This window comes from Amphiprion ocellaris, chromosome 11 (genome assembly GCF_022539595.1).
Source record: "Amphiprion ocellaris isolate individual 3 ecotype Okinawa chromosome 11, ASM2253959v1, whole genome shotgun sequence".
Lineage (NCBI taxonomy): Eukaryota > Metazoa > Chordata > Actinopteri > Pomacentridae > Amphiprion > Amphiprion ocellaris.
Window position 1 is genome coordinate 31014953 of NC_072776.1, and position 12231 is coordinate 31027183.

General features: G+C 46.4%; 1 protein-coding gene across 1 annotated transcript; it reads right to left on the reverse strand.

The window, feature by feature from the left end:
• Positions 1-7865: 7865 nt before the first annotated feature.
• On the reverse strand, positions 7866-9793 carry LOC111564792 (trace amine-associated receptor 13c-like). The gene is made up of 2 exons (XM_023264588.3): positions 9621-9793; positions 7866-9201 (listed from the first exon to the last, which is right to left on the reverse strand). The coding sequence occupies exons 1-2, from the start codon at positions 9791-9793 to the stop codon at positions 8391-8393; spliced, it is 984 nt and encodes a 327-aa protein (XP_023120356.2). The 3' UTR covers positions 7866-8390.
• Positions 9794-12231: the final 2438 nt, after the last annotated feature.

A 12231-nucleotide genomic window follows, 5' to 3' on the forward strand; every position in this document is an offset into this window, starting at 1 on the left:
GATGGAGGCTCCTCATGGTACTGAGGGTTAGGAGGATGGAGGCTCCTCATGGTGCTGAGGGTTAGGAGGATGGAGGCTCCCCATGGTGCTGAGGGTTAGGAGGATGGAGGCTCCTCACGGTGCTGAGGGTTAGGAGGATGGAGGCTCCTCACGGTGCTGAGGGTTAGAAGGATGGAGGCTCCCCATGGTGCTGAGGGTTAGGAGGATGGAGGCTCCTCATGGTGCTGAGGGTTAGGAGGATGGAGGCTCCCCATGGTGCTGAGGGTTAGGAGGATGGAGGCTCCCCATGGTGCTGAGGGTTAGGAGGATGGAGGCTCCTCACGGTGCTGAGGGTTAGGAGGATGGAGGCTCCTCACGGTGCTGAGGGTTAGGAGGATGGAGGCAGGTGGTGAGGGAGGGGGGGTGGGCGTGTGGAGTTGGGTTAACTGGATAAGTAGAGCTAGGTGTCATCCGCATGACAATGAAAATTAAATATGAACAGATATTGCCAAGGGGAAGGAGGTAGATGATGAAGAGAAGGGGCCCCAGGACAGAGCCCTGGGGCACACCTGAAGAGACAGGGGAGGGCTGGGAACAGAAGGACTTGAGTTGGATGAACTGAGTGCGGCCTGAGAGATATGAATGAAACTAGTCAAGTGAGGTGCCAGTGATAACAATGGTGAACAGTCTATTGAGGAGGATGGGGTGAGAAATTGTGTCAAAGGCCATACTCAGATCAAGGAGAATGAGAATGTTGAATAAACCAGAATCAGCTACTAGGAGGAAATCATTAGAGATTTTTATGAGAGCGGTTTCTGTACTGTGGCGGGGATGGAAACCAGACTGGAATAGTTTGTAGAGGCTATTGTGAGTTAGATGGGAATCAAGTTGAGAAGCAACAGTTTCTTCAAGTATTTTGGAGATGAGGGGCAGATTAGAAATAGGGTGGAGATTATTGAAATTGTTAGGATCTGAACTAGTTTTTTTGAGGATTGGGAAGACAGCTGCAGTTTTAGAAGAGTGGGAACAATTCGAGTGGAGAGTGAAGAGTGGATGATGGCAGTTATGAGGGGGAGCAGGAAGGATAGACAGGATTTGACCAGACATGTTGGGAGGGGATCGAACGGACATGTAGAGGGTTTAGATTTACGGATTAAATCAGAGATCGTGGAAGGGCCTGGGAGTTGGAAAGAGGAGAATGGCTGGCAATGCGGTAGAGGTTCAGAGGACAAATGTGACTGGCTGGGACTTAGATGGAGATGGATATCTATGACTAGTAGGGGGCTAGGGAGTCCGGTGGATGGAGAATTTTGTTTAGGAGTGAAAACAGTGACCTAGTGTTACCTTCACTGGAGCAGATGAGGCTGGAATAGTAGTCAGATTTGGTTTGAGTGATTGAGTCCTTGTATTGAAGTATATGAGTTTTATGTGGTCCTGTCATCTCCACCACTGACTACCTGCCCAATCATCTGCCAGGCCTCATGCCCAGTCACCTTCCCGATCTCCTACCCAACAGCCAGACCTCACTGATTCCCCACCATCAAGGTATGTGGAGATTCCAGTCAACCAGTCCTGCATCCTGGCTGCCTCCAAGAGGGTGGATGCCATCTCATCTGTTCCCACCACCGAAAGGGCGGACGCCATCAGCTGATGCCTCCCCTGGTAAAGAGACTGCTCCGAAGTCAGCTGATGGTTCTCCTGGTAAAAACATTGGTGCAGAGTCTGCAGATGCTTCTTCTGCTCCAGAGTCTATTCCTGCAGATGCTTCTTGTGCTCTAGAGGAGCCTCCAGATGGGCTCCACAACTGCCGGTCTCCAGTGTGGCCTCCAGAGGGGCTCCATAATTGCTGACCTCCAGAGGGGCTCTGCCTTTGCAGGCCTCCTGCCTAGCCTCCAGGCATGACTCACCTTTGCTGCCACTGTTGGCCTCCTGCCCAGCCTCCAGTGGAATTCAGTGTCCACCATCTGCCTCCCACCTGGCCTCCTCAGGGGTTCCATCCCTTACACTGGCCTCCAGCTCGCAAGAGGGGTTCTGTCTCCTCCACCGCCAACGTCCAGCCTGGTCTCCTGAGTAGTTCCATCTTAATCACCAACCTCCTGCCCGATATCTCAAGAGGTTCCATCTCTGCTGCCGGCTGCCTGCCCGGCCTCTCAAAGGGATCCGTCTCCGTCACTGGCCTCCAACCCAGAAGTTCTGTCTCCTCAGCTGCCGGTTGCACGAGGGGTTCCATCTCAGGTGCCAAACTCCTGCCTGATCTCAAAAGGCATTTCCTGTTTCCTGTCACCGGTCTCCTCAGGGTATCTGTCTCCTTCACCGCCGTCCTGCAGCCTAGCCTTTCAAATGGTAACATCTCCTCCATCGCCGACCTTCTGCCTGGCCTTCCAAGAGGTTCCATCTTCCCTGCTGCTGGCCCCATGGGTTGTTCCAAGTCCTCTGTTGATGTCTTCCTAAGGGGTTCCTCCTACACTTCTGCCAGCTTCTCGAGGGGTTTTCTCTCCACCACCAGTCTCCTACCTGACTTCCAGCCTGGCCACCCAAGGGATTCTGTAATCTCCAACGCCGCCCCTGCCCAGATTCATTCTCCACGTCATGAGGAGTTCCATCTTCTTTTCTGCTGAACTCCAGAGGGGTTCCACCTCCTCATCTCCCAGCCTCCAGCCCAGCCTCCTGAGGAACTCCATCTCCTCCGTCACGGGCCTCCTGAGTGGTTTCATGTCCTCCACCGCCAGCCTCCAAAGAGTTTCAATCTCCATCAATGCCAGTCTCCTGAGGGGTTCCGTCTATTCTGCCATCGGCCTCCAGCTCGGCCTAATGAGAGGTTCCATCTGTTCCGGTGGCCTCCAGCCCAGCCTCCTAAGGGGTTCCGTTGCATCCACCACCATCTTCCAAACCATCCAAATAAAACACAGGAGGAGCATCTGGAGGGATGGTGCAGAGCATACAATCTCTACATCAACATGAAAAAGACCATGTAGATGATCAAGGATTTCAGAAAGGGCAGAAATCCACCCTTTCCCCTGCACATCGGAAGAGCAATTGTAGAAGTGGTCTTCAGGTTGAACTGCAACACTTCCTGTCTGATCAGGAAGGCCCACCACAGCCTCTACTTCCTAAAGAGGATGAGGTACGCTGGTCTTGGGAGCTCAGTCCTGACCTACTTCTACAGATGTGTGGTGGAGAGTGTTCTCTGCTCCTGAATCAGTGTGTGGCATGGCAACTGCTCTGCTGCAGAGAGGAAGGCTCTAAGAGTCTAAAATTTTCTCACAAATTGGAGGCTCTTATTCGACCCTCTCTAACCTGTCGGAGCCTCATACCAATCACAGATCTGGATTTTCTCTGGCAGGTCCATCCATCCATCCATCATCCATCATCTATACACCGCTTAATCCTCACTAGGGTCACAGGAGGGTGGGGGGTGAGGGGGGTTGTGGGGCTGGAGTCTATCCCAGCTGACTTGGGCAAAGGCAGGGGACACCCTAGACAGGTCGCCAGTCTGTCGCAGGGCTACACATACAAACAATCACACTCGCATTCACACCTACGGGCAATTTAGAATAATCAATTAACCTCAGCTTATTTTTGGACTGTGGGAGGAAGCCGGAGTATCCAGAGAAAACCCACGCATGCACAGGGAGAACATGCAAACTCCATGCAGAAAGATCCTGGGAAAGCCGGGACGCAAACCAGGGATCTTCTCGCTGCTAAGCGAATGTACTAACCACTACACCACTGTGCAGTCTCTGGCCAGTCACAAGCTCAAATTTTCCCTCTCTGGCCTCCAACAGCCTAAAGCCAATCAACAACTCTCATGCTCTTCAGTCAATTACAGCTCAGCTGCTACCAATTTACACTCCACTCCATAAAACCTTGGTTCAGACAGTCACTCCCTACCAGTTTGTCAACCTAGACTCGGTAATTAGTGTATTCTGACCTTGGCCCTCTGTTGGCTCCATGTATTTAGTGTCTGCTGTTAGCCTCTTGTGAGTTCTGTTTCCTTGGTTGTCTGTGTTCTGTTTCCATGTTTCTGTTTGCTTTTAGGTTGATTTGCTTGCCTGCTTACTGTTTCTAGCTTACTCCACTGGCTGGTTTGGTTTATCTGTAATTGATCCGTGTTTATTGTAGATTTCACATAATGTAAATAAATACCTTCTTCACTGAGCCTCTCATGTCTTCTCATCCTTTTTAGTGTTGGTGCTTTGGGCCTCAAGCAAACCATTGCAAACAACCTCAGTACAAGTAAAGGCTTACCGGTCACAGGCTCTCCTTACCCCCATGTGGTCTCAAATGCTTCAAGATAATCAAATTCTCTCATCGTCTTCAACCAAACAAAAAATATGATTTTCTCGAGTAGGTCAACAGCTCTGATTTTATCTCACTAATCACACGCTCTTATTATACTCAATGGGACCACCAAGGGTCTCAAGTCAGTCAACAAATTTTCTCTAGTCAATCGCAGGCTCTTATTAAACTACATCAAAGCTCTAAAACTCTCAAGGCATCAAAAGCTCTCATTTTCTGTTGTCAATCACAGGCTCAGATTTGGCCTTGCCAATCAAATGCTGTCATTTTCTCATGACAATCAAATGCTCTTTATTCCCCATCCCAGTCACAGGCCCTAATTAAACTCTCTCTGATCCCTCAGACCCAAAAAACCAATCACTGGCTCTTAATTTCCTTTTGACCTCCAAACTCCATATTTCTTTCATCAGTCACAGACCCTAATTGTTTTTATCAGGCCTTTATTCCCTTCAGCCTCTGTTGTTGGCTTCCTCCACATCTGTTGAGATTCTTTTTTTTTGTTTGTCATGTTTCACATCATAATTTCATCTGTCTGATGCAACATGTTGCCAGAACCTCCTCTCCATGTTGATATTGTTTTATTTCTTGTCTTTTGTGGACCCTGTCTTCATCCCCTAATTTCATCTGGGATTCCACTCTATGAGATCAGGCTCTCCGAATCAGTAACTTTTTTTTCAATCACTTCTTAAAACCCACTTTAATGAACTGGCCTTCTAGTAAAGTTCTCTTTTATTTCTCATTTATCACTCTGCCTTTTTATCCCTTTAAAAATTTTCACTGCTTGTAGTCCCTCTTTCTAACCTCCTGATCTTAATCTATTTCTATCGTTTTTCTCTTCAGCTTTTCTTTTAACCCATTTATGTGATGTTGTCCTTTTAACCAGCTTATAATTAACAATCCATTCTGTACATTTTGGTCAAATTTTTATTTTTTTATGTTCTACCTGTCATTCTTCTTCTTCTTCTGCTTCTTATTATTAGTGTTATTATTATTATTATTATTATTATTATTATTATTATTATTGCTGTGTGTATGCATACATCAAGGATGCATACAGCTCCTCCCTCCTCCCCCCGCTGGGCCGCTCAGATCACACCCTGGTGAGACTGCAGCCCATTTACATACCTATGGTGAAGAAACAACCCCCCACCACCAGGTATGTGAAGAAGTGGTCTGACGAGGCCACTGAGGCGCTGCAGGACTGCTTTGAGACCACAGACTGGGATGTGCTGTGTGGTCCACACGGGGAGGACATTGATGCACTGACAGACACTGTTACGGACTATATCAACTTCTGTGCAGAGAACATCGTACCGACCAGGAAAGTACGGTGTTTCTCTAACAGCAAACCCTGGGTGTCCCTGGAACTGAAGGCCCTGCTGAAGGAGAAGAGGAGGGTCTTTGGATCTGGGGACAAAGAGGAGCTGAGGAGGGTGCAGAAGGAGATAAAGAAGAAGATCAAGGCGGACAAGGCCAGCTACAGGACCAAGATGGAATCTCACCTGCAGGACAATAACACAAGGGAGGTCTGGAGAAACCTGAGATCCATCTCTGGTTACAGCAGAGGCCATGAGAGGGGAGCTGCAGCAGGAGGCCAGGAGTGGATCAATGAGATGAATCTGTTCTTTAACAGATTCGACTCTGCTCCCACTCCTCCCCCCTCTCATCAAAGCACCGACCAGCCAGCTCCTTCTTCACACCTCAGCTCTCTACCACCAACACCACCAACAGCACCCCTCCTCCCATCCCCGTCTTCTACCACCTCCGGACTCCGCATACAGCCCCATCACCCCTCCTCATCTCACCCCCCACCACCACCATCACCCCTCCTCCTGCCACCCTCCCCCTGCCTCTCCATAACAGCTGATCAGGTGAGAAGTGAGCTTAAAAAGATGAAGACCAGGAAAGCTGCAGGTCCTGATGGAATCAGCTCCAGACTCCTTAGAGACTGTGCAGACCAGCTCTGTCAGGTGCTGCTGCACATCTTTAACCTGAGCCTGAGTCTGGAGAGGGTTCCTCTGTTATGGAAGACTTCCTGCCTGGTTCCTGTCTCTAAGACCAGGAACCCCAGGGAGCCTAACCACTTCAGACCTGTGGCCCTCACTTCTCACCTGATGAAGACCATGGAGAGGATCGTCCTCAAGAACCTCCGTCCCCAGGTGAGCCAGTATCTGGATCCACTGCAGTTCGCCTACCAACCGAACATTGGAGTGGATGATGCAGTGGTCTACCTGCTGCACAGATCACTGACTCACCTGGAGAAACCCAGCAGCACTGTGAGGGTGATGATCGTGGACTTCAGCAGGAGGAGGACACCCCAGACTGCACTGGTGAACATCCAGGGTTTGGACATTGACATGGTGGACACATACAAATACCTGGGTGTTCACCTCAACAACAAACTGGACTGGACACACAATACAGAGGTCCTGTACAAGAAGGGCCAAAGTCGTCTCCACCTGCTGAGGAGACTGAGGTCCTTTGGAGTGTGCAGGACTCTGCTCAGGACATTTTATGACTCTGTGGTAGCGTCTGCTATTTTCTATGCAGTGGTCTGCTGGGGAGCAGGGAGCACTGAAAGGGACAGAAAGAGACTAAACAGACTGGTCAGGAGGGCTGGTTCTGTCCTGGACTGTTCCCTGGACTCCATAGAGGAGGTGGGTGAGAGGAGGATGTTGTCAAAGCTCACATCCATCATGGACAATCCCTCTCACCCACTGCATGACACTGTGGGGTCTTTAAGCAGCTCCTTCAGCAGCAGACTGAGACATCCACCCTGCAAGAAAGAGCGCTATCGCAGGTCCTTCATCCCATCTGCTATAAGACTTTACAACATCAGCATCACTGGCTGATGTTAACATAAACTGGACTATATCATTACCACCCCAAACCATAAAATTTGCAGACATTCTTGCACTGCACATCTTTACACTTTTAAACTTTATTTTTTTAAGCCACTTTATACTACATTGTCTTACAGTGTGTCAATACTGTACTATTTCATCCTCATCTCTCACCCTTGTATATATTGTAAATATTATTACTACTGTTTTATTATTATTTTATTCATATCACTACGTCTATTGCTACATAAGCTGCTGTAACAATGTAAATTTCCCCTGGCGTGGGGAGAAATAAAGGACTTATCTATCTTATCTTCTTCTTCTTCTTCTTCTTCTTCTTCTTCTTCTTCTTCTTCTTATTATTATTATTATTATTATTATTATTATTATTATCATATTGTCTCTCAGCAGAGTCTAACCACAACAGTACATCGATTTAATGCACTCATGTTACCACAGCAAATTGTTAAATTGTTGTTCCTTACTTCCACATAACTGAAATGGAGTCATGCAGCATCTGAATAAATGAAGAAAAGCTTATGTTAAACAGAACTAAATGCTCATCTTGGCAATTGTTTAACTTTTACAGTCACGCTGTTGCCTCTGTTTTAATGGGAAAGCTCAAATCCAAGTGTCATTGCTTCCACTTGCATGTTTGTTCTTTGAATTTCTTCATCTCTACTGATCCTTTAAAACTGGTTTTGTTAAAATGACACACCCAGTGGCAGTTTCCAGTGGCACAGATGAGGGTCAGCACCATGTTAATTTATTTCACTCAGTAAATTATCTTGACCTTTGTTTGCAATAATAATTCACACATGTATTGAACTGTTGCCATGGAAGGGTAATGACCCTTTCATAAACCAAGTTTTTTATGATTATTTTGCTAATTAAAGGTAGTATATGTTGACAACATTACATCTCATAGTTTCAACAGATTTGTCAGCCTCACATTCACATTGAAACACACTGTATTTTCATATGAGAGGTACAATTCAGACTGGCAGGGCTCTGAGTTCAGTAGATATGCAATGATTGATATCTGATGACCTTTAAAACCCAACTATACAAAATGAAAGTTTGATATTGTCTTTAATACACTGAGTATTAAAGCCAATATAAAACTCTTATCTTGTAAGTTTTGTACAATTTGTGTAAATGTTTCATTTCCCATACAACGTACATTTCCTCTTTCCAGACCCCTGAAGTGTTTAACTCGCTGATTAATAAACTTTGTATAGCAGATATCATTTCAATCCCTCCACAGTTTCACTTCAACATGCTGACCTCACAGGAACCAGGCAGCAGAATCTGCAGAGTCACTATATGTTTCACAGCCTTTCTAAACCAGGGATAAAACAAGGCATAGATCACAGGGTTTAGACAGGAGTTCAAATAAAACATTATAGATGCAAGATTTACAGAATAAGTGCTGGTCCCTGCCAGGGAGACACAGTAATATGGACAGAAACATATTAGAAACACAAGTACAAGAACACCCAGAGTCCTGGCTGCTTTCAACTCAGATTTCCTGTGACTTTGTGTCACTGAATGCTGATGTGTGACAGCTGCAGTGTGAGAGCGCATGGCATGAGCCTGAGACACAGCCACCACAAACACTCTCATATATAGAAGTATAATAGCCACAACTGGGACAATAAAGTTTACAACAAGGTCAACAACTTCAGCAATATAGCTGATAACAAGTATACATTCTCCATAGCAGGAGTTATTGATGCCTGGTTGATTCAGGGCATCCTTAAAAACAACACTACTGTAGAAAACAGAACAGAACCAACACATACAAACACACAGTTTGGCTTTTGTCACAGTGACTCTGGTGGGATAATGCAGAGGATGACAAATAGCAACATATCGGTCAGTTGATATAAGCACCATGTTTCCTATTGAAGTCGTGAAAACAATGAAGAGTAAATAATAATAAAGTGAACACATCACATCCCCAAGAAACCAGCATTGGGTTTGTAAGTAAATTTCTCCTGGCAGCAACACGAAGCCCACAAGAAAGTCAGAGACAGCTAGAGAGAGCAGGAGGATGTTAGTGGGTGTGTGGAGTTGCCTGGAAGGAGAAAGAAAAAAAGTGTTAACTTAGTAAAACATCATATCTCAATGACAACAGAGGGCTTGACCTACAATGTCAGTCTTTTTCAGAGCTGACATGTCATTGCAGAAAATGCACAAATATTCCCAATCACATCATTAGAACTGTTCAAATTTCCAAATCAGCCACAAGACTGTCATCGTGAGCCAACATATACAATACGTGGACTCTGAAACAGAAATCATGTTTCAGCTATGATTTTATTTTTAACTCCAACTCTATGTATGTATTAGCATGACGTAAAAAGCTTTTCTGTGAGTAATTAAATGGAAAATGTATAGTTCAGTTCAGACAATTTCAACATTACAGTTCAAATACACAAAGAAAACATTGTTAAGAGACACTTGTATTTCCCAAAATGGGAAGTTAATCCGTGCCTAAAGCAGGAGACTGAGATGATGACGAGCAGGTTGAGAACCACACTGAGCACAGATATGGACGACATCACAACGTTCAGAAGTACAGCTTCAAAACGGTGAGATGTCGGCTTCCTGCAGGAGGTGTTGAGGAGTTGAGGAAAACAGAGCTCTGCTCCGTCCTGGATCTCCATCCTCTGACCAGAACTCTCTGTCATACAGATGATTTATCTCTTTCTACCATCACTTCCCTCCTCTCTATCAGTCTCTGAAGAACACTGTTGTCCTTCCTCCTTCACTCTGTCCAACCTATCTCTTCCTGATGCTTACATGGAGGTCATGGGGGATCAATCAAAGGTGTGATGGGTATGAAAGATGATGTAACTCACAAGATATGGCCTTCACAGTCACCAGATCTTACACTGACATACAGTTATCAAAGTATTAAATAACAAATTGAGATATTGCTATAATTTTGAGGTCTTCCACACATACAGGGTTCAGACAGAGAGTCTGTCACTCTGTTTGGTGAATAACATGCATGTTCAGTAATATGTAAATATACACGTTTCTCCTGTTATGATGGAAAAACATGGCATTTCATGTAAACAAATTCTTCTCAACTGAAATGCAAGGGATTGCAACATCAGCCGACACAAAAACCTACTTGTTTCGAATCTGTTGCAAAGGCTCAAGTGCAGGGTCAGAGACATGACACAAGACGTAGGCAAAATAGTCCAAAATTCATGTACACTGAAGGGGTTGATAAACAGGACTACAAAGTTGGGCAACAGGACTACAACAGGAAATAGTACGAGAAATAATAACAGAAGAAGTGTGAGGACTAAATCCACATGGTGGCCCAATAGTAGAAAAGGTGGAGTTACCATTACCTGAATCTATACAAAACACGCTGAAAACTATACTAGCCCATGTAAGGTATGACCCAGGAAGGAGAGCAAGATTACAGGAAACTAGAACTATATATCTATCAGGATAAACAACAAAACAGCCTGTCTAAATTTTAACCAGAACCATCTATTAAGGATAACTAAGTCTGGCTCAGAGATCAAGTGTGGACTTACCTGGTGCAGACCCAAGAGAGGGTACGAGAGTTCGTGGCAGAGAAATGGTGGTGTGTGGCGGGTGGCATGTGGCTGGATGGTGAGGGCAGGTGCTGTAGCCGAGGGTCTCCAATGGAGTGGGAGAATCCAGACAGACGAAGGGAGGAATGGAGCAGACAATTCCAGAATTTCGGCAGAGGCAGGTGATTTGGCAGGTTCCAGGTGAGGCACGAGCAGGAAGGAGTCCAGACTGGAAAGCAAGGAGATGTAGTGAGTACACAACAAAAGCTGAGGAGCTAGACTGAACAGAGAATCAATACTAACTATGGCTGTTCAATGGTCCGGCATGCAATGGTGTGCAGAGTTTGCTTATATGGGAGAAGAGGTAGTTGCTTTTATCACTCCCACATGCTCACGCACCAATTCCTTGATGATTGAATTGACAGAACCTACCTGCCAGCTCTGCACACACATGCCCACCTGAGAGAGAGCTAGAGGAAAGGAAGGAGGGAAGGAAGAACTGCCACTATCTAGGGCCAAGGCAGAGGGTGTAACACTACTGTAGAAAAGAAAAAGAAAAAAAATCCACCCATCCATCCAACCATCCATTTTCATCTGCTTATGCAGGGCCAGGTCACGGAGGCATCAGATGAAACAGGTTTATTTTGAAGTTGATCATTGACCTTTGGCCTAAGGTGCTCTGGTACCAGGTACACTTATGAGCAACCTTATGCTCGAACATGGTGTTTGTTATGGCTAGTCTATGGCTAGCACAGAAGTCCAATAACAAAACACCACTCGGGTTCAGATCAGGCAGGCAGTTCCTCCCAGTCACCCCCCTCCAGGTTTCTCTGTCATTGCCCATGTGAGCATTGAAGTCCCCAGGAGAACTATGGTGTCCACAGGTGGCACTCCGTCCAGGACAGCCCAGAGACTCCAAGAAGGTCGAATAGTCTGAACTGCTGTTCGGTACATAAGCAAAAACAACAGTCAGAAAAACAACAGTCAGAGTTTTCACCTCTGTGTCACGCAGAGGCGACCCAGGGGCTCATGAGTATCCACACACCCGCCTTGCTCTTTTCATCCTGGACAACTCCAAAACAGGAGAGAGTCCAATCTTTCTCCAGGGTTTTGGTTCCGGAACCATTGTTGTCCATGGACGTGAGCCTAACTATATCTAGTCGGTACCACTCCACCTCACACACCAACTCAGGTTCCTTCCCCGTCAGTGAGATGATGTTCCATGTCCCCAGAGCTTTTTTATGCCACCAGAGACAGTGCGCCTAGATGCCCGCTGCTGCCTACTCCCTGGTAAGCATAGCACCCAACCCTGATTTCCAGCCCAGTGAGTGGTGGGCCCACTGGGCGGCGACCCCATGTTACTTTTCAGGCTGTGCCCGACCAAACCCCATGCAGCGCCAAGGCTCGGCCACCAGGTGCTCTGTGGCAAGATCCTTGCCAGACCTGGCTCCACAGGAAGAGGCCCCAGTTTCCCTTATCCGGACGAGGTGGCAGATTTCCCCCTTTTTTTTTGCTGTCATCAAGGTTTTCTCAATTGTTCTTTGTCT